General features: G+C 38.7%; 1 protein-coding gene across 1 annotated transcript in view; it reads left to right on the top strand.

Annotated features, from left to right (window-relative positions):
* Positions 1–23,380, top strand: part of SLX4IP (SLX4 interacting protein) — a 182,142-nt gene that overhangs the window by 135,803 nt on the left and 22,959 nt on the right. Inside the window, 1 exon segment of the mRNA XM_078056934.1 lies at positions 20,674–20,751. Within this exon segment, the coding sequence (XP_077913060.1) occupies positions 20,674–20,751 (78 nt within the window).

Below are 23,380 nucleotides of genomic sequence, written 5' to 3'. Positions count from 1 at the left end.
AAAAGTAAAAATGAGGCTGAATAAACTCTGGGGATTTGGAGTAGTATATGGTATTCTAATGGGCTAAAAGACACCAATGAAATTTAATTAGGATAAGTGTGGGGCAAGGATGCCTACTCTTGGAAAATTATAGAATTCACATATCAAATACTTGTAGATGATGTTTGCTGAATCTAGTAAAACAGTGGGGAACATTTTTTTCTGTGTAGCCTCTTAGAATTTGCCAGCATGATCAACTAGTCATATACCCCATTTTAAAAGTCTCAGACATTTTCAGTTAGAGGAAAGCATCATTTTCCTAAGTATTTGATTTAGGGATTTAAGAATGAGGAACACTGGGGCGCCTGGGTGGCTCAGTCGTTAAGCGTCTGCCTTCAGCTCAGGTGATGATCCCAGGGTCCTGGGATCGAGTCCTGCATCGGGCTCCCTGCTTTGCGGGAAGCCTGCTTCTCCTTCTCCCCCTGCTTGTAATTCTCTCTCTCGCTGTGTCTCTCTCTGTCAAATAAATAAGTAAAATCTTTATTAAAAAAAAAAAAAAGAATGAGGAACACTGACAGTTCCCATCCATTTAGTTGAAGAGCATTTCATCCCATTCTTTTTTTGTTTATTTAATAACAGCTTTATTGAGATATAATTTACATACCATACAATTCACTCATTTAAAGTATACAATTCAGTGGTTTTTATTATTCACAAAGTTGTGGAACTGTCAACCAGAACCAGTTTTAGAACATTTTCATCACTCTATAAAGAAACTCTGTGCCCATTAGCAGCTACTTTCCATTTTTCCCAACACCCTTCCCACCCCCATCCCTAGGTAACCACCAATTTATATTCTGTCTCTACTGATTTGCCTACTCTGGATATTTCATATAAATGGAATCTTATAATATGTTGGTGTTCTTTGTAACTGGCTTTCACTTAGCATAATGTTTTCAAGGTTCATCCATGCTGTAAGCATTTATCGATAGTACTTCATTTCTTTCTGTTGCCAAATAATATTCCATCGTATAGATGTCTCACATTTTGTTTATCCATTCCTCAGTTGATTGACACTTGGGTTTGCACCATTTGGCTCTTGAGAATAATGCTACTATGAATATTTGTATAGGTCTTTGAGTGGAGTGTTTTTATTTCTCATGAGTATATATCTAAGAATGGAATTTCTGAGTAATTTTGTATCTCTGTGTTTAATATCTTGAAGAACTTCCAGACTGTTTTCCAAAGCAGCTGCACCATTTTATATTCCCACCGAAAGTGGACGAGGATTCCATTTTCTCCGCATTCTGGCCAACACTTGTTATTATCTGTCATCTTGTTTATAGCCATCCTTGTGGCTTTGTGATTTTGATGTCCATTTCCCTGATGGCTAGTGATGTTTACCCTCTATTCAAGTACTTACTTGCCATTTGTCTATTCAGATCCTTTGTCCATTTTTAAATTGAGGATTTTTTTTTTTTTTATTGAGTTGCAGGGGTTCTTTACATATTTTAGATATAAGTCCCTTATCAAATAGATGATGTGCAAAATTTTTCTCCTGTGGATTGTCTTTTCACTTTCTTGATGGTATCTTTGAAACACAAAAGTTTTTAATTTTGATAGTGTCTAATTTATTCAGGTTTTTTGTTTTGTTTTGTTGCTTCTGCTTTTTTTTTATTGTATCTAAGAAACCATTGCCTAATCCAAGGCCATGAAGATTTGTGCCTGTGTTTTTTTCTAAGACTTTTAACACTTTTGTAGTTTTAACTCTTACATTTATATCTTTGATCCATTTTGAGTTAGTTAATTTTATGTATTATGTGAGGTAGGCTCCAGCATTATTCTTTTGCACGTGGTTATCTAGTTGTCCCAAGTACCGTTTGTTGAAAAGACTATTCTATCCCAATTTAATTGTCTTGGCCCCCTTGTTGAAAATCAGTTGTCAGTAAATGTGAGGATTTATTTCTGGACTCTTGGTTCTATTTCTACATGTCTGTCCTTATGCCACTACCAAACTATTTTAATTAGCTTTGTAGTAAATGTTATTTTTTTCCCAAAAGGGTTAAAGCTGACATTTACTAATCAGGATCAAGAGTCTCTTTTAACCTAGTCAGTTTAAGCATCATTTTAAATTGTTATAAATAGGGAGCGCCTGTGTGGCTCAGTCGTTAAGCGTCTGCCTTCGGCTCAGGTCATGATCCCAGGGTCCTGGGATCGAGCCCCGTGTCGGGCTCCCTGCTCAGCGGGAAGCCTGCTTCTCCCTCTCCCACTCCCCCTGCTTGTGTTCCTGCTCTCACTGTGTCTCTCTCTGTCAAATAAATAAAATCTTTAAAAAAATAAAAATAAATTGTTATAAATACCTTATTTTTTTTTAAAGATTTATTTATTTATTTGACAGAGAGAGAGAGAACGAGCACAAGTGCACAAGCAGGGGGAGCAGCAGGCAGAGGGAGAGGGAGAAGCAGGCTTCCCGCGGAACAGAGAGCCAGGACCCTGGGATTATGACATGAGCCAAAGGCAGACACGCAACCAACTGAGCCACCCATGTGCCCTAAACACCTTATTTTTAATGAATTAATAAATTATTAATTGTGCCAAAGATTTCTTTTCTAGGATTTTTAGATTAAATCCTTCCACAAATTTATCAGCTTGAATTATTCCATTTTTTAATTTTTTTAAATTTTATTTTATTTTATTATATTAAAAAGATTTTATTTATTTGAGATAAAGAGAGAGCACGAGGAGGGGGGAGAGGAAAAGAGGAGGAGGGGGCAGAGGAAAAGAGAGAAGCAGGCTCTCTCTCCACTGAGCAGGGAGCCCGATGCAGGGCTCAATCTCAGGACCCTGGGATCATGACCTGAGCTGAAGGCAGATGTTTAACTGACTGAGCCACCCAGGCGTCCCTAATTATTCCATTTTAACCAAATCAGTGAAGAGAAAAATGATCCTCAGTATAGTCAAGGTCTTCATATTAATGGAATCACATAGTGAGCCATTAGTATTTGCAAGGTATAACTGGGGATGCTAATGGGTTGCAGTAACTCCTGTTAAAATCCTTTACTTTAGGTTGTAAAGCTGACCACATGTCAAGGTCCAAGCTCCTTTGCTTATCCCTCCCTGTCTCTCCCCTGTACCGCGTCTCTCCCTATCCTGTGCATCGAGAACTCTGAGCCTCCTCTACTTCCCAGGGTTCCCGGGAGCCAATGAAGAGTTGTCTGTGGTTGGATGCAGACGTGCCTGTGGGGTCCACCATTCTCCGTCCTTGGTGCCTGCAGACTCTGCTTAGATGTTTCCCTTCCTTGGGGATCGCCTTCCTTCCCATTTAGTTCATTACTCTCCTTTATTTAATGAGGCATACCCTTCCTTGGTCTCCCCGGCTCCCAGTGCATGTCTTTGTTGGAGCACTTATATTGTAACCAGCATCCTTTACCTGCTGTGTCTCTCCCTCTGACCTCAGTTGAGTCCCTCAGGAGCTGAGCAGTTTTCCTGGCCCACCCGGGGCTTCGCATAGTACTTGTGTATGGTAGGTACACAAGTAGCGTGATTGGGAAGACTCTGGTTTGATTATTTTTTTAGAGGAACACCTGGCTTTTGACAGGATGAAAAAAATGTAACCATTTTCTGTTCACACTAGTCCCTATAACTCCTCTACTGAGATCATTTTCAGTGTCGGAAAGAGTAAAATCTCCACTTTGTAGAGTGTCTCATTGTATGAAACTACTCCAGTTTGCTGCCATCCTGCTCCCTCAGTAGCAGCTTACCATTAGAGTGATATTTAGTTTATGTCATGTGACTAACATTTAATTTCCAGATAGAGATGTACAGCTCAGACTTGTTTAACAATGTTGCCTTACTTCCATTTCTAAGGAATTTTCTATTTTTTCTGAGCCCAGGGAAGTTTTTTTTCTAGAAAAACTGTATTTTCAGAAGAGAGCTGAGAAGGAAGAAAGACTTGCTCCAATGTGTGGGAAGGGGTTTCAGTGATGGGACTCAGCAGAGTGGAGGGGTGTAGGTGAAGGTAGACAGAGAAAGGCCCATGGAGCATCACTTGAGTAGACCACAGGGCAAGACTGGGGGAGCGGTGATGACGGGAGGTGTAGACGGGGCTGGTGTTGAGGAAAAGCCTAAGAAGAAGTGATAGAAGCTTCTTGTAGAACCTCAGTGGTGGGAGAGCCCGTGGAGAATTTGGGCCTCTGCGAAAAGATGGAGGCAAACATAGTATGCCAGTGAGGAGCACAAGGTCAGGGAAGGAAGTGGGAGGGGCGGTGCAGGGCACAAGACAGAAGGAAATGCACGACACAAGGGTACTGATGTCCTTGCTTAGGTGGGTATCACTTTGAAACTCACAGCCTGCTCCTGGGCCTCCCTGGGATCTCCAGGACTCCTTTCAGAGACTCCAAAGCACCGCAGGGTCCAATATTTTCAAATACCAAGTGCAAAGGCCTCCTACTGTAGGAACCTTCTACAAAAACGAAAGAAAGAGCGAAAGCTGCTATGAAAAGAAGGAAAAAGTGGCTGGAGACCATATCCGCTTCAGTCACGTGACCGAGAGCTGAGGAGCACGCTGAAAATGTTTGCTTTTGGAAGCTGGGAATAGAGGAAGAATCTGAAGAAGGGTGGTTCTGTGGGATGGAGATCCAGGAAGCTGGGAGGGTCTGGGATACCTGAAACATTAAGAGAGGCTTTTGTGGAGCCTCAGGGGCATTCAACAAAAGGAAAAATACACAGGTCGGGAGAGAGTGGGGTTTCTTGGTCTGCTCCTCGGGTGGTGGGGCTGGGCTGCAGGCAAGGTGTGGCTTCAGTCCTCTCCTGTGTATCTCTGACCAGATGCTTCTCCCAAGGCCATTAGAGCGTCAGCGCATTAGTTTCCTGCTCTTTCCCTCTCTGTTTCTGGTATTGCCTTGGTATTTCCATTTCTTTTGAGCTCCACTATGTGCTTAAGCATGTTTTTCTTCTACCCAAATTCTATATGTTTTTAGCAGGAGGATCTCCTTTATCTCTGCCAGATTCCCCAGATTCCGCTTAGGCATGTGCTCTTTTTACTGCAAGCCTCAATTTTTTTAAAGTATGGTGCATTTTTTACTCCATACTTAAGAGGCTGGTAATGTGGCTTGAGTCTGCAGAATGTATGTATCTGTATCTATACCTATATCTGTAATCAGTTATATTTTCAACTTGGACCACTAGTAGCTCAGGAACGAAGTTACTATTCCTGTTGTGAGGGCGATAGTGTGCTTACTTAAGGTTTAAGGAACAGCAGAGCTTTTTTTTTTTTTTTTTAAAGATTTTATTTATTTGATAGAGAGAGACACAGTGAAAGAGGGAACACAAGCAGGGGGAGTGGGAGAGGGAGAAGCAGGCTTCCTGCCAAGCAGGGAGCCTGATGCGGGGCTCGATCCCAGGACTCTGGGATCATGACCTGAGCCGAAGGCAGACACTTAACGACTGAGCCACCCAGGCGCCCCTGGAACATCAGAGCTTTACAGTCACCTATTAGTTAATTTTTGTTTGGGTTGCTTTTTAATTGTTACTTATAAAATTATTCTAAAGATTATGGTTATAATTCCTAACATACTAAAGAATGCTTTTGCATTTTTTATATAATGTTATTTTCAAAGTGAGCAAATTAGAAAAGCAAGCTTTAATTGTGACTATATGTTCTGAAACTTTGGAAGAAGGATGATATTAACACAAATATTTAAAAGAAAAAATGTGGGATGCCTGGGTGGCTCAGTAGGTTAGGCGTCTGCTTCGGCTCAGGTCATGATCCCAGGAACCTGGGATTGAGTCTTCCTGGGATTGAGTCCCGCCTTGCGTCCTTGCTCACTGGGGAGCCTACTTCTCCCTCTGCCTGCTCCTCCCCCGCTTGCGTGTGTGCTCTCTCTCTCAAATAAATAAAATCTTTAAAAAAATAAATAAATAAAAGAAAAAATGCATCATCTTTAAAGTTCTCGAATATTTTCATCAAACTACGGTGGTATTTTTAAATTTAAGTCTTCAGAAGAATTGTCACTTTCATTTTTAAACTTCTTAGAAATTTTAAATGCATACAACAATAGAATTATACTGAACCTCCTCTTATCCAGCATGCAGCATTACATTTTAAACATATGGGCAAATGTTATTTCATTTATCCTCCCACTTGCTTTTTCTTGTCCCCACTTCCAAACAGTTTTAAAGTAAATCCTGGATATCATATATTGTACACGTAAACAATTCAATATATACAGCTCTAAAAAATAAGAATTTTTTTTTTCTTTTTTAATGATCAGAGTGCCATTAAGGAAAAAAAAAATTCTTGATGTCATCAGATATATAGTCTGTCTTCAGATTTCTTTTTCTCTTCAATTCTTTTATAGTAGGGTTGTTCCACACATTCATTGCATTTGATTGATTCTCTTTACCTTAGGTGAATATTTCTGTGAACTTATGGGAACACCCTTCCCAAGTTTTTTTCTTGCTGTTTACTTATTGAAGAAACTAGGTCAAGTGTCCTCTGGAATTTCCCACATTTTGGGTTTGGCTGGCTGCATCTGCATGGTAATATTAACATATTCTTCCAGCCCCTGTATTTCCTGTAAACTGGTAGTTAGATCCACAGACTTGATGAGGTCAGATCCCTGTTGTTGTTGTTTCTTATGCAACAATACTTTGTGGTAGATGGGGTGTATTTCCTGTTGCCTCTCATTGGGAAGCACACATCTTGTTATATCTCTCAATTTCGTGTTAAGAACGTGTATATGATGAAGGTGGAGGTTCTGTTTTATGATTTTTTTATTAACAAGTGTTTCTGATTTTTTCATTTGATATTTATATTATCAGTAAATACTGTGTAAGCAAAACAAAATTAAAAAGTCCTCTTTACATATTCTTCTAAACTTGGCCTCATTTAGGCAGTTAAGATAAGAATATCAAGGTAGTGTTTCGGAAATAATAAAACCTGAGTCATTGCATACATCGTTAGTTCCTTTTTAATCTGAGTCTACGTGAGTTCTGATTTAGCTTCTTAATTACGATCATAAGTCATTGCATATCTATCACTTTAATTTTTACATATCAAAATGAAGTACATGTTAGGTGAACTCTAAGAACTTGGGGAAGATAAAAAATGAGAAGTATGTGATTTTTTTTTTTTCTGTGAAAAGGTAGATCATCTGGCAGTTAGAAAACAAAACAAAGGAGGCATGAGACTTGTTCTTTGAAATCCTCCAGAGATGCGATAATAATTGAGCTAATATGCATTGGCTTCTCATAAATTGCCTCAGTAGTTTGGGCCTTGAGTGCCTTAGAAATTAGCTTTCTCCCCATGCCTCTTCACTGTTGTTATAGTACTCCTACGGGAGGCCTATTTGTTTGTGTTTAAGGAGCTAGGATAATTTCTCCCTTACATTCACTTCCAGAACTTGCATTTGTTTTTGTCTTCCAAGAACTCTGTAAAGTACCACCATTACTCTAGCAAGACTCTTGCTACTAAGTTCATTATAACATATCAGAAAATCAACAAAATAAGATTTCGAGCAGTCACTTCCAAATCTGAGCTGTGCATCAGAATCCCCTGGAGCTCTTTAAACAGAGTACAGGTTTCTGGAACCCACACCAGATCTACATCAGATTCTTGGGTGCTGGGGATTCAGGAATCAATACAGGTGAGAAAGACCCCAGCCTTGGAACTCAGGTTCCCCAAGTGATTTACATATGGGTAGTGGGCTCATGACTGGGTATTGGAAAGATTCTAGACTAAGTTGGTGGTTATTTAAACTTCACAGTGGTTTATTTAATAATTGAAGATGGTAGGATTGATGATAAACTTTGAGAGTATTTATTGTTTTTACATGTGACTTAAGTGAATGCATCAAAAATTGGAAAAAGACCTAGTACGTTGTAGAATGAGATACAAATCCCAAATGACTGACAATACTGAGGGGAATGTTTGTTTGTTTGTTTTTCTTTGAGGGGAATGTTTGTTACAGACAAATGCTGAATAGAAAATATAGACCATAATATCGTAGGAGAAAGCCTACATAAACATTGTAGGAGAAAGCAGTTCACTGTGTGTCATCAAGGACAGAGCCACAAATCTGTGATGTAATGCCTATTACAAAAACTAGTAAATATGAAAACTTAGGTGAAATGGAAACAAATACTATTCTCAGTGTTGAAACATTAAAAATGTTCCTTTTATAATCAGGAGCCCCACAACGATTCCTACTAGCAGCAATATTCAGATTCCGGCCCAAACAGTAAGTCACAGAAGAAAAATACAGGTGAAAAAATAGGAAATAAAGAAAGAGTAAAAGTGTAATGAAAAGTCTAAGGGAAATATGGCAACTGATTATTAGAATTAATAAGAGGGTTTAATAGGTTTTTCAACTGCAGATCAACATACAAAAGTCAATTGCAATAGCAGATGATTTGAAAATTAAATTTTTAGGAAGTAATACGTATGATGGCAACAATAAAAAATAGGAAGTACCTCATGATAAACTTAATGAAGTATGGAAGAACATTACATAGAAAAATTTTAAACCTTATTGAAAGAGATTTTTAAAAGCCCTTAAAAATAGTTGGGGGGTCTGCCATGTCAGCTGTATAGGAAGTCCCATTTGTCTCCAAATGGATCGATAAATTCAGGGCCTTTCTAATCAAACTCCCAGCAGAATTTTTTCATGCAACTTGGCAAGCTACTACTAAAAGCCATATGAAACCATAAAGGAGCAGGAATAACTCCCAAGTACTCCAGAAGAAGACTAGAAACAGTGTTGAGGGTCAGGGAAAGAACTTGCCCTACTGGATATTAAGGTTTACTGTAAATAAAGCTCAGGTAGTTGATACAGTACATATTGATGATAAGTCAATGGAATAAAATAACTCTGAAAGAGAGGCCTGTATATGGCAGAGCTGGCACTGCAGATCAGTAGGAACCCTCTTCTATCGAATATTAAATTGTGAAAGAGTAAAAGTGGATTCCTGAGTGATACCACACCGAAAGTCAATTTACATAACATTGAGGTTTTTTTCAAAGAAAGAAAAATCAGGTTATAAAGCAGCATTTGTCATATGATTCCATTTTTGTAAAAAAAAAATATATATGTGTATGTATTTCTATATCTTGAAAGATCTGGAGGACATCAAAAGTCAAGGTAACAGAAGTAACTGTTTTTGAGTGGTCAGATTATTGGCAATTTAACTTTCTCCTTATACCTTTTTGTTTTTGTCTAGTTGTTTTTTTTTTTTTTAACACATTGAGTATACATCACTTTTAATTAGAAAAAAAATTTTTTCATTTGGAGGGTTTTTTTTTTCCTTAGCTATTCTTATTTGCTTATTCTTCTAGATTAATTTTAGAATTGGTTTTGGCAACTTCTAAACTGCCTCCTAACACACACACACACACACACACACACACACACAAATAATGTTTTCATTGTGATTTTGATTGGAATTTTCTGGTACGTAATAGGCACTCAGTACATGTTTGTTAAATAAATAAATATGGTCACAATTGGCATTTTTATAACAGTTAGCCCTTCCAACCCAGGAACATGGTATGTTACTCAGGCTTTTCAAGTCCTTTTTTAATAAATGTAAGTTTTGTGATTTTTAAAATACAGATCTCACACATTGACACGATTAATGATTTCTAAAATTGTACAGTCTTTTCACTTTCCCCCACGTTGAGTCAAACTGTTAGCTGTGTATCTTTAATGTCAGGACTTAGAAGTGTCAGAATGATTTAAAGGTAGATAAACATGTCCTGTGTAGTGAGGTTAAGGACCTGGGTTTATTTAGCTTAGAGTACATGACTAGATTGAAACTGACTACCTATCTCCAAGCATTTGGTAGCGGCCAGCGTTCTTTCAGCTCTGCCGAAAACAGAACACAAGAAAATGAACTTCAGCTACAGAGTGAAGAATTCAGAGTGAAGAATTTAGATTGCAGATTGCAGACTGGCAGTGCAAAGCTGAAGCCGCCCTCAGAAACACTGTATTTGGACTGCACAGTATATCTTCATTGCTAATTTAAAATTTGGGAGATTACACATAAAAATTTGGATATTCAGCTTTTCTGGAAAGGCCTAAAATCTGGTACCCCAGTGCCCTAATTCTCAGTGGCAGCTGAGGGTAACTCCTGTCTTCTGTAAACCAAGCATGCGCTTTCCTCAGTTTTCCACAGCCCACACTCAGCCCTTTTCATGTTACTCTCCCTCCCCTTAAAGCAGCTAAGTTTGCAACCTCAATTCAAATGGTAAAGGAAGAATCAAGTTGCACGTGGCTAGGTGTTGCATCTTCTCGTTTGGAATTTCGGTGTTGTTTTTAAAATATGATTTACATATGGTCCTGGCTAACAGGCAGGAAGTGAACTGAATGATCCTTCAAGGATGTTTCTTGTCCTGTGATCCTGCTGCGATCCTGTTAGAATAGTCCAGTGGTTCCTAAACTCTTTTTCTCATTGCACATGGTTGTAGAATCGCAGTGTTGGAATGGACCCCCCTGCGAGACCGGGAGGCCACAGAGGATATGCTTCATCTGGAGCTCATCCTACGCACAGGAAGTGTGAAAGTTGTTGCCGAGGGGCGAGCTTGAACGGCCAGCAGTTCAGACAACCGGCTACCTCACTGAGAAGCTTTCTTAAAAAATCTGTTTCCTTTATGCATAGTTATTTAAAGGTGAGGGAAGGGTTTTGTAGGGAACTTTGAGTTTTATAAGTACCCAGTTCTGTCATCCCCATTATTATGCGTGGTCTGGCAGAGTTACGATTGTGGGAACCATTGTTTTGAGTATCATTTCATCGGTGCTTACACATGATGTAGACATGGTTTTCATACCTAATGTTAAGGGCGTACTTTCATAAACCAAAAAGTGGGAAAGCAGTATAGGAAAGAAATTAGAAGCGATAATTTCTCAATTTGTTTTCTTCTAATTTTTGTCTGCCTGAGAAGCTTTCTCATTCAGTGGTAACATTCTCAGATGGATCCCATAGATAGTAAAATTAATAGCACATGGGGCCAGTGGTATTGCATACAAAGTCAATGAAGTGACAGGTAGAAAAAAAAAAATTTTTTTTTAAGTAAATTTGGCCTCAAGTAATAATTTTATTTGTAGGTTTTTTGTTTTTTTCCTGGAACTAACTAGTTTGCCCCATTTGTTTTGGCATCAAATAGACATAGCTTTATTGTGACTCAGAGTCCAGTACTGTCCTTATTTAAGGACGTGAAATGTTATCTCAAGGGATACTTTTTGGAGTCTCTAAATGTCTTGGGTAATAAGTGAAATTTTTAGCCCAGGACCAAATATTCCACTTACCCACCCAAATTGTTTCCCAATTGTGGTCTTAAACTAGGATCCTGTGTGTGTGTGTGTTCTTAAACTTATGGTAGGACTCTTGTTTTTTGGTTCCCACAGAACAACCCCCATCCTCAACCTCACCCATCACCAGCAATGGTGAAGATCACACTTCGACCTATAACATATTTCAAAGGGCCCCATCAGGGCTTCTCCAAAATCTCCATCTTATACCGAACCTCACGGTATGTTCAAAATGAAGGTATCACACTGTGCTTTGTCTACCCTTGGCCGTCTAATAAGGACAGGTGTAACTTTCTGAATGGACGGTTTCAGAAGTAATGAGTTATAACTTCATTTTTCCTGAACAAAATAGCTTTAAAATACACATATTCTTCATTTTTAAAATGCTTTATATGTTCCTGGTCTAGTCTGGCATAGAAGAAGACATTGTCAGTACTTGGTAGCTATCAGCCCCTTCCTTCCTACCCTCTTATTAAATCTCACCAAGTCTTCAAATGGAGAATGAGAGTTGACTCATAACCTCAGACTGGAAACAGTCACAAGTCTGAACTGGTCCTCAATGTGGAGCTGCTTCCAGGTCAGCATATAGTCATCTGATTGCCACCAAGTGCCCTTTCTTAAAACAAATATGAGACGACTATCCTACCTGCTTACCTTTGCTAAAATTTAAGTGTTTATAAATTTAAGATCCAATTTCTTTGAAATTAATCTTTAGGACTAAATCTTCAAGTCATCTGTGTTCCAGACTTTGAATTACATAATTATAACATTAGTTTGAACATGCTGTTTTCTGCAACACTTAAAGAAGCTATCAAAATTAATAAAGGGCTGGCATTATAAGAGAGCATACAGGTTGAAAATTTTAATTTAGGCAACTGAGGTTTTTTTTATTTTTAAAGTTCAAATCCTGAATGGGGAATCACTCTACAAGACAACTAGCCTGATCTCCTTAAAAGGTCAGAATTATGAATAAAAGAAAGGGAGAGATTATTTTAGATTACAGGAAATGTAAGAGACATAACCAAATGCAATGCATGAACTTTGTCTGGCTTCTAATTCAAGAGGAAAATCATTGATACACATTTTGGGGGTAGTTTGAGAAATTTGAATGTGGGCTGGTTATTTGATGGAGCAATAATGTCATGCTCAGTTGTGATCACAGTATCTTGGTGATATAGGAGAATGTCTTGTTATATGTGAGTCTGTGCTCACATATTTAGGAGTGAAGGGTCATGATGTCTAATTTATTCTGAAATGATTTACCAAGGGGCGCCTGGGTGGCTCAGTTGGTTAAGCGTCTGCCTTGGGCTCAGGTCATGATCCCAGGGTCCTGGGATCTAGTCCCACATCAGGCTCCCAGCTCAAGCGGGGAATCTGCTTCTCCCTCTCCCTCTGCTCCTCCCTGCAGCTTGTGCACTCTCTCTCTCTCTCTCTGTCAAATGAATAAAATCTTAAAAAAAAAAAAAGAAATGGTTTACCAAATAGGTATATGAAATATGACAAAATATTAACCATTACTGAGTCTAGATGGTGGGGTTTTGGGTGTTCATGGCACTATTTTTCTACTTTTCTGGATGTTTGACATTTTTCATGTTTGTGAGTGATGATGATGATAATAATGAAGAAGTCATCTTAGGGAGAGAGATACTGTGGGACAAAGTAGGTCTTCCTACTTTGAGGCTGCCTTGTGGTTTGGGAGAAGGCTTGGCTGGAGGAGAGCCATGCAGCGTTGGGTGGAGCCAGCTCTGAAGCAGCGCTTACCTGTCATGCAGTCCTGATGGCTCAGCAGGCCACTCAGAGGCATTTTCCCAGGATCCACGTGCTCTCAGAAGAGCTGTGGGAGAGGGCTCTGCCTTGTGATGCACTGTACCACAGGCTTCTCTTGGCAGCCTGGGGGAAGTTCACATCACCTTGGCTATGAGTCCCCTGGAAAACAAGTGAAGCTGATTAGTTTGACAGTAAAAGCTCCATGTTGGATATTTGTTCTCAGCGTCTTGGGACTACAAAATATAACAACCCCAATACACGAGCACTCCCTTAGAAAGCGTTACTCACTGGAGCATGGTACTACTTACAACTAATCTACTGCCCTGCTAAGCCAGGATGGAATTCATTCAACCCATATTTGATTTTTTGTTGTTGTTTTTCCCTTTCTATTCATGAAGTCTCTGAATTTCTAATAAAGCCATTTTGGAGCAGTTTATTTAGACAAAATATGGAATAAAATAGCAGAACTCAGGTTCGTTCTTAAAACATGAGCCACCCTTTCTTTCTCTCATAAATATCCCTGAGTCCCTTCCCCCCAGCCCCCTTTTTTCCCTAGAGACTTAATGCTCTTTGGTGAATGAGCAGGTGAGCCAGAAGAATGTTAATGTGGTAACAAATCATCATTTGGGGCCTCACTGGAGGTTGGGAGGTCTGTGCAAAGGTAGTAGAGCAGTAGCTCTTCACATACTACAGGACGCCAGCGGCTGCTTGGAGGCCCGGGGGCGGGGGGCGGGGGGGGTGGGAATGGACTCTTGCTGGTACTGCTCCTCGAGTGACATTAAGCAGTGCAGAAATATAAATTATTTCTAGAAATACACATACCTGAAGACTCCTGGTAGAAAGCTGATTCCACAACGAAACTGTCCTCCTCCTAACCCCAATCTCTTCCTGTGTCTAACGACAGTCTTCTTAGATTTAGGAGGACCACAATAACTGGCAAGAAAGCAGGCGGACTTAAATGTGATTTACAAGTGCTGCGGAGTCTTGGAATGCCATTGTCAGGTAGTTTTCAAGTGAAGAGATGCTCACTTTATGATTTCCATTTTGTCCCCCAACCCCAGTCTCCTCCTGATTCCAGTTCTGTGCTAACACCAGGGTTAGCAAGCTTGGAGCTTCGACGTGGGGAAGGGAAAAGAAAAGGGCCTCCTGGATTCTTTGCCAGGTTGTTATTTAGAGAATAGTGGAACTTTGCTTTAGCTCTGGATAAGTACAAAATCTCAGTGGCCGGCTGAACTCTGTGAGGAAAGTTAATTACATTAAAGAGCAAAGATAAGCATGTAGTCTTTATCACTGCCTGTTATCTATGGATAAATGAAATGTATCTCTGTAGCATTTCAAGTAAGTATATTTTAGTGGCAGTGATTTTCTCTGTTTATATATCAAAACTAGTTTGTCATAAGAACTGACACAGTATCTTTTGTGTTTAATCTCTCTTCAAATTCTCTTTAAACAATAAAGTTTCCTATGGCCAGTGGAATTTGGATTAAGCAGGTGCAAATCTTTTTTACATGTTAAACTTGCCATTTCTCTTGTAGATGCCATGGCAGGGGTGGGGGGTGGTTTTCCATTGAAATCATGACAAGTGGCCAGTTTAGGAATGATTCTCTTTAGCATAATCCTATCCTGGGGGTGGGAAGGATGGGGAAAAGGGTTCAATGAACTCAGTTCTCCTGATAATTTCAGTAATCACTTAGTTACAATTTTCTTTAGTCTGCTTTCTTTTTCTGTAGAGGAAGGTATCATATTGAGACTGTTGTTTAGCCTCCCAAGTAAGATTTTGTTATCATTCAAGGTATGTCCAGATACCGTGCTTCCTGAATTCAGAGCTGTAGCTTTCATAGTCAACTTCAGTTTTAGCCCCTTCCTAATAAAAACATTCTATTGCTGGAGATTTTGTACAGGGAGATTTTTGAAAATCTCAATCTTAGTCACCTAGAGCTGTAAGTATTAAGTATGATTCACCAGCAAACATTTTTAGATACTGCATTTAGTTATTGTTTTTCACACCTTTGGAAGACTGACTTTATAAATCATTACTTTGAAAATCACTGTAAAATTTTTCTGTGTGTATTTGTGAATTCCAAATTGTTAAGGACTCCTTTCTTACAACCTCCATCCTCCCCCCAAAGAAGTAAGACAAATAAACAGATGCGGAAGTCTCTTCCACTCTCAGTGACCTAAGGAATAAAGGATTTGTTTTAAAGCACTCAGAAAAATGCCAGTAGTGTGCATATTTTGTTTGACATTTTATGCAGAAGAAAGGCACATGATCAAAACGCAATCCGTTTCAGATGTGTTAGAAAAAATACATTTCATCTCTGTAAATCTGGAGATTATGCTATCATAGATGTCACTTTTATTTTGCAATCCTCATGACTAAAGCAGTTGTGCTGTCAAAGCTGTAGCTTGTGTAGACAGACGTCAAATCTGCAGTCACTGATGTTCTGGATCTTTCTACAGGAGTGTCAGAAGGTACTGAATGTAAAAATGGGAACTTTTTTTTTTTTTTTTAAGAATTTATTTATTTGAGAGAGAGAGAATGAGAGAGAGCATGATAGGGGAGAGGGTCAGAGGGAGAAGCAGACTCCCTGCCAAGCAGGGAGCCTGATGTGGGACTCGATCCTGGGACTCCGGGATCATGACCTGAGCCAAAGGCAGACGCTTAACGACTGAGCCACCCACGCATCCCATGGGAACTTCTTTACTTCTTTGTGGTATGTGTATATATATATATATATACACATACATATATATACACACACATATATATATAAAAGTTATTTCAGAACAATGATAATCATGGATTTTGAAGAGTCTGATAGTCCTGGAGACCACCTCTTATAACTCCTGACCCTTCCAATTTCATGGATATAATACTATCTCTGAGGTTGTCTTAGAACCTTAGAGAGATGCTTACCCCTCTTCCCCCAAAGAAGGGTAATCGCCCTTAATCTTTCCAGGAAGGTCATCAACAGAGTAGTTTACACCTGGAGGTGAGCTTGAAGGGAAGGAAGAGAGGAGGGAGGGAGGAAGGGAGAGAGGGAGAGAAGAAGGAACCATGCTGGTACTTTTTATGAAATTCTGTTGCTACCCTATGAGATGAATGGTAATGTCTCCATTTTCAGATGGAATGTACTCCTTTGTACCAGGCTTCTTTACTTAAAATTTTGTTTGTGAGACTTTTTTCTGATAGGGCCTGGAGTTGTAGTTTATTCATTTTTAGGGGCAACGTAGTATTTCACTGACTATGCCCCCTTCTCTTTAAATGTAAGTTTCTGATGTACATCTTTATAATTTGACATCTGTATACATTACGAAGTGATCACCATAGGTCTATTTATCATCCAGATAACATTCGGATAACCCTCTTCACCCTTTCACTGCCGCCCCCCCCCCGCCCCCTGTAACCACTAGTCTGTTGTTTTTGTTGTATTTTGTTTGTTCGTTTATTTGGTTTTCCACATATGAATGAAATCATATAGTATTTGTCTTTCTCTGCCTTACTTATTTCATTTAGTCTGATACCTTAAGGGTCCACCTGTATTGTCAAAAATGGCAAGATTTCATTCTTTTTTTTTTATGTTTGAGTAGTCCATTGTATAAATGTACCACATTCTCTTTATCCATCTATCGATGGACACCTAGGTTGTTTCCATATCTTGGCTATTATAAGTAATGCTGCAATAAACATAGGTGTGCATATATCTTTTCGAATTAGTGTTTTCATATTCTTTGGATAAATACCGCAGAGTAGAATATCAGGGTCATATGGTAGTTCTGTTCTTAATTTTTTGAGGCCACTATGGTTTTTTTTTCTTTCCTTTTTTTTTTTTTAAGATTTTATTTATTTTTTTGTCAGAGAGCACAAGCAGGGGAAGCGGCGGGCAGAGGAAGGTGCAGGCTCTCCACTGAGCAAGGACCCCAATGCGGGATTCCATCCCAGGACCCTGGGATCATGACCTCAGCCGAAGGCCTATGCTTAACCAACTGAGCCACCCAAGCGTCCCACTGTGTTTTTTTTTAGTGGGTACACGGATTTACATTCTCACAGTGCACAAAGGTTCCCTTCTTCACATCCTCACCAACACTTGTAATTTCTTATCTGTTTTTAAATAATCATTCTGACAGATGTTAGGTGTTTCTCATTGTGGTTTTGATTTGCATTTGCCTGTTAGTGGTGTTGAGCATCTTTTCATGTGCCTTTTGGCCATCTGTATGTCTTCTTTGGAGAAATGTTTATTCAAGTCTTCTGCCCCTCCCCCTTTTTGTAGAGGGGAGGGGGGAAGGGTAGGAGGGGCAGAAGGCGTAATGTATACAGATGTCAAATTATAAGCAGGTTCCATGCTCAGTGCAGAGCCCAACACAGGACTCGATCTCACAATCCTGAGATCATGACCTGAGCTGAAATCAAGAGTTGGATGCTTAACTGACTGAGCCACCCAGGTGCCTCTCTTCTGCCCATTTTTTAATCAGGTTGTTTGTTTTGTTGTTGTCATTGAGTTAAATGAATTTTGTATGTATTTTAGATATTAACCCCTTAATGGATATATAGTTTGCAAAAAAAAGAAAAAACAAAAAAAAAACTTCTCCTACTCAGTGCGTTGCCTGTTCATTTTTTTTGATGGTTCCTATGCTGGGTAGAAGCTTTTAAGTTTGATGGGGTCCAATTTGTGGACTCTCACTTTTGTTTCCCTTGTCTTTAGAATCACATCCACAAAGATGTTGCTAAGACTGATGTCAAGGAGTTTAACACTTACATTTTCTTCTAAGAATTTTATGGTTTCAGATCTTATATTCAAGTTTTTAATGCATTTTGAGTTAATTTTTGTGTATTATTATACACAAATTTGGTCTAGTTTTATTCTTTCACATATGGCTGTCCAGTTTTCCCAACATCATTCTTTTTTTTTTTTTTTTAAGATTTTATTTATTTATTTGAGAGAGAGAGAATGAGAGAGAAAGAGCACATGAGAGGGGGGAGGGTCAGAGGGAGAAGCAGACTCCCCGCTGAGCAGCGAGCCCAATGCGGGCGGGACTCGATCCTGGGACTCCAGGATCATGACCTGAGCTGAAGGCAGTCGCTTAACCAACTGAGCCACCCAGGCGCCCCCCAACATCATTCTTGAAGAGACTGCCGTTTCCCTATTGTATGTTCTGGGCTCATTTGTCATATATTAACTATCCATATATGTGTGGGTTTATTTCTGGGCTTTCTGTCTGTTTCATTGATCTGTGTGTCTGTCTTTGTATCCGTACCAAAATTTATTTACTACAGCTTTGCAGTAAGTTTAAAGTCAGGAAGTGTGATATCTCCAGCTTTGTTCTTCTTTCTCAAGATTGCTTGGGCTTTTCAAGATCTTTTGTGGTTCCATACAAATTTTAGAATTATTTGTTCTAGTTCTGTGAAATATGCCACTGGAAATTTGATAGGTATTGCATTGAATCTGTGGATTGTGTTGGGTAGTATAGACATTTTAAGAATATTAATTCTTCCCAGTCTGAGTATACAATATGTTTCCATTTATTTTTCTTCAGTGTCTTAAAGTTTCCAGTCTCCAGGTCATTCATCTCCTTGCTTAAATTTATTAGGAGGTATTTTATTCTTTTGTTAGTGCAACTGTAAATGGGATTGTTTTCTAAACTTCTCTTTCTAATGTTTTGTTATTAGTGTATAGAAATACTACAGGTTTCTGTGTATTGGTTTTGTACCCTGCAACTTGACTGAATTCATTTATTCTAACAGTGTTTTGTTTGTTTTTTGGTGGATTCTTTACAGTTTTCTATACATAGTATTATGTCATCTGCAAGTAGCGACAGTTTTACCTCTTTTCTGATATGAATGCCTTTTATTTCTTTTTCTTGCCTAATATTTGTGGTAGGACTTCTAATATTGCTTCTGAATAAAAGTGGTGAGAGTGGGCATCCTTGTCTTGTTCCTGATCTTAGAGCTTTCAGCTTTTCACCATTGAGTATGATGTTAGCTATAGGGTTGTCAAATAAGGCCTTTATTACATTGAAGTATATTTCCCCCATATCCACTTTGTTGGGAATTTTTATCATAAGTGGATGTTGAATTTTGTCAGATTTTTTTCCTGCATCTATTGAGATGATCATGTGATTTTTATCTTTCATTTTGTTAATGTGATGTACAGTATAGATTGATTTGCAGATACTGGACAATCCTGGCATCACTGGAATAAATCTCACTTGATCGTGGAATATGATTCTTTTAATGTATTGTTGGATATGTTTTGCGAATATTTGTTGTGGATTTTTGGATCTATGTTCATCAAGGATATTGGCTTTTAATTTTCTTTTTTTGCGGTGCCCTTGTCTGGTTTTGGTATCAGGGTAATGCTGGCCTTGTAAAATGTGATTGGAAGCTTTCTGTCCTCTTCAAATTTTGGAAGAGTTTGAAAAGGATAGGTGTTAAGTCTTTGAATGTTCAGTAGAATTCTCCAGTGAAGCCATCTGGTCCTGGACTTTTGTTGTTGGGAGGTTTTTGATTACTGTATCAATCTCCTTACTGGTCTGTTTAGATTTTGTATTTCTTTATTATTCAGTCTTGGAAGATTGTAGGTTTCTAGGAATTTATTCATTTCTTCTAGGTTGTCCAGTTTTTTGGCGTATCATTTTTCATAGTAGTCTCTCTACAATCCTTTGTATTTCTGTGGTATTGGTTGTAACTTCTCCTCTTTCTGATTTTATTTGAATTCTTTCTCTCTCTCTCTTTTTCTTGGTTAGTTTAGTTTCTTTTGTGTATTTACACAAAAGAATATTTTTTTTTCCTTGTGGTTACCATGAGGTTCACATTGAATATCATATGTAAGTAGCAGTTTGTTTTAGATTGATAGCAACTTAATTTTAAATACATTCCAAAGCTTTACCGTATTACTCCTCCCCCATGTTGTATATTTTTTGATGACACATCTTACATCTTTTTATTTTATGCCGCCCTTAACTAATTATTGTAATTTGAAGGAATTTTACAACCTTTTTCTTTTAACTTTCATGCTTGCTTTACAAGCACTTGTCCACTATCTTTGTTATATATTTTCCTTTTCCAGTAAGATTTTTTACTTTCATTCATATATATGTATATGTGAATATATATAATATATATTATGAATATATAATATAAATTAATTATAATCAAATATGTTTTTAATATTTTATAATCAAATGTATATATTTGGTTATAATTAATAGTGCCATTTCTATTTGGCTTAAAGAAGGCCCATTAGCATTTCTTGTAGGACCAGTTTAGTGGTGATGAATCCTTTACCTTTTGCTTATCTGGAAAGCTCTTAATCTGCCCTTCAATTTGGAATGATAACCTTACTGGGTAGAGAATTCTTGGTTGAATTCATTGAACAGATAAAGTAACTGAGCTACTTCAGGGATGGGAGACCATCCCAGCCAGGTGCTCTGGCCAGGCTAGAAGAGCTCAGATTGTAATGTTTACTCTTTCCTCTCAAGTGAATCCCTCTATTGATTCCTTCTATTCTTTCATTTGCTAAATAATTATTGAGCACCTACTATGTAGTAGGCACTCGGGAGGCTTGTGGGATTCACTGGCAAACAAGCTTGTAGTCCAATGATGTCTTCTTTCATTTTATAGGTTATGGCTTTCAAATCACAGCCTATTTCCTCAAGAGAGGGATACGCCTTCACTGTTTCGGGGCTTCACAGAGGACTGGTAAGAAACTGATTTCTTGAGTTGTCAGGCATTTTGCACTATTAACTTGCTCTAGAGAGGAATGAAAATTAAGGAACCAAGATTCCAACTTACTTCATTGCCTTTGTGAAATTGAAGTAGTAATTAAGAATATTTCTAAACATTTGTGATTTTTGTTTTGTTTGTTTTTTAATTTTCACTGATTTTGAGAACTGTGAGCTGAGCCACATTGTGCTTCACTCTCCTGCTGCGTCTCAGCACTTTCATTGAGCTTCCAGAGTGATTTGACAGGCAGTTAAACTATGAATCACTTCATCTTTGTCTGTGCACACCAAGTCCCTGGGATACAGAACAAGTGTGTACACGAGAAAATGCTTTCCCAGCCCAGAGCTGTCAGAGCCTTTCTTAGGTGTGTGACAAGGCCAGCTTCCCTCCTCATTTCCCCAAGTCAAGAAGTCCATTGGGGAAATGATGTCAAACACGTCCAGCCAACAACAATAAAGTCAGATGCTAATGACAATTCTCCAAGCTGATCTGAACATTGGAAAGAAAATCTAACTGAACTTCCTTGGATGATTTTAATATATAAGATATGAAACAGGGACTTTGAAAATAAACTGTACGGAGATTTGCTCTTGGAATCTTAACAATGATCTGCACTTTTTAAACTTCAAGTGTCACTCAAATATATTACTCTCTTAATGGGGCTTTCCACTTTGTTCAATTCTCTTAGTAAAATAAGCCAGTTATCCTTGTATCTGTCTGTTAAAATGAAGGCTAGCTACTCTGTATGGTAGAGATAGTTACTGCCTAAATCTTTACTTTATTTAAATATTAAAACAATAAAAATCTCAGTTATGACCTAAGCAAAGAAAAGGTATACAGAAGTTGCTTTCTGTTTATACAATACCTGGCCCCCAAATGTTCAAAATTGATCATTTTGGCATTCTTATTTTTCAGAGAAGAAATGGAAGGACAAATCAGAGGAATTATTGGATAGAACTGATTATTTTGAATTTGAATTCTGATCTACTGAGTTGTATTGCAATGTTAGGTTTTGGGCAGAGGGCAGATAATGAATTCTGTGGCTCAGTTCCCTCTTCCTGAAAGTGAGAAGCAGACTACTTACCACTTATTTCATTTAAGAATTGGGGTTGCCTGGGTGGCTCAGTTGGTTAAGAATCTGACTTTAGCTCAGGTCATGATCTTGGCGTCCTGGGATTGAGCCCTGTGTTGGGCTCTGCACTCAGTGGGGAATCTGCTTCTCCCTCTCCCTTTCCCTCTGCCCCACCCCCTACTCTTGCACGTAGGAACGCGCTCTCTGTCTCTCTATCTCTGTCTCTCTCATAAATAAATAAATAAAATCTTTTTTTTTTTTTTAAGAAATTTTAACAATTAATGAATAAGGGCGCACCTGGGCGGCTCAGTCAGTTAAGCTTCTGCCTTCAGCTCAGGTCATGATTCCAGAGTCCTGGGATCAGCCCTGCATCAGGCTCCCTGCTCACTGGGGAGCCTGCTTCTCCTTCTCCCTCTGTTGCTCCCCCTGCTTGTACTCTCTCTCTCCCTCCTCCCTCTGTCAAATAAATGACTAAATAACTAATCTTAAAAAAAAGAATTAATGAATAGATATTAATGACTTTTATTTATTTATCTTTGGGTTTTCAAAGTCTATCCCTAGTCTCCTAACCAGATAAACATCCATGAGAGGTCAGAGTTTCAACACACTCAGACTTCTGAAATGGGGAGGTCTAACAGGGGTAAGACCAGAATGACAGCTTAGGTCCCACTCAGGGAGGGCTTTGAAGTTTGCAGGTCTGTGGTAGATACTGAGGACCCAGGATGGGGTTTTGAGCAGGATAAGTGGAGCTGTTTTTTTTGTTTTTGTTTTTTTTTAGAACTGGTAACCTGCTTGCACTAAGTAGGATAAAATAGAATAGGGAAGAGTGATCACCAAGGACACAGCGGTGGTCTAGGGGAGAGGTTAAGGAGATGGCTATTACTAGAACATTAACTCATTAGGCCTTTGGTGTAATTTAACCTAGGCAGGTGGTATGGTGTTAACAGTGTTTAAGTTGTGTGTCTCTGTAATCAACACCTTCACGCTTGGCTCCTGAGTGTATCAGGCTAAGAGGCGTTATTACCTCAGTCAGCCCCTCACATTGTCATCCATTGTTGGAAATGAACAGTGTATGTAAAAGGCTTCACTTATCTGATTCATACCATCCCTATTTAGAAATATTGGTCATCTAAGAGGGAAGTTTTCACTTTTAGAAAAATGGCTTTGTGATATCAGTATGATACATGTGTATTATAAAAATATTAGAGCAATACAACCAAGTATAAAGAAGGGAGAAGATCCTCACCTGCCACCCAGAATATACACTATTAGCATCAGCTAAACATCACTCCAGAGATAGGTGGAGGCTGCGTAAGTGAACGTGGATGAATAGACAGACAGATGAGAGAGGAGGAAAGATACAGATGGCATTTACCACTTTGTATTCTTTTTTTCATTGAATGTTGGGGCATCTAGTTCTGTGATTCCTTCAGCCTTCTCCACCCGGAAGTCAGTGGTTTTGCTTTAAGAAGTTGTAATGATAGATTAGTGGACTGTAGTGTAATTGTATCATCTTTGCTATCGCATATTTTA

Source organism: Halichoerus grypus, chromosome 10, assembly GCF_964656455.1.
Source record: "Halichoerus grypus chromosome 10, mHalGry1.hap1.1, whole genome shotgun sequence".
Classification (NCBI taxonomy): Eukaryota; Metazoa; Chordata; class Mammalia; order Carnivora; family Phocidae; genus Halichoerus; species Halichoerus grypus.
This window is presented reverse-complemented; position numbering and strand designations above follow the sequence as displayed.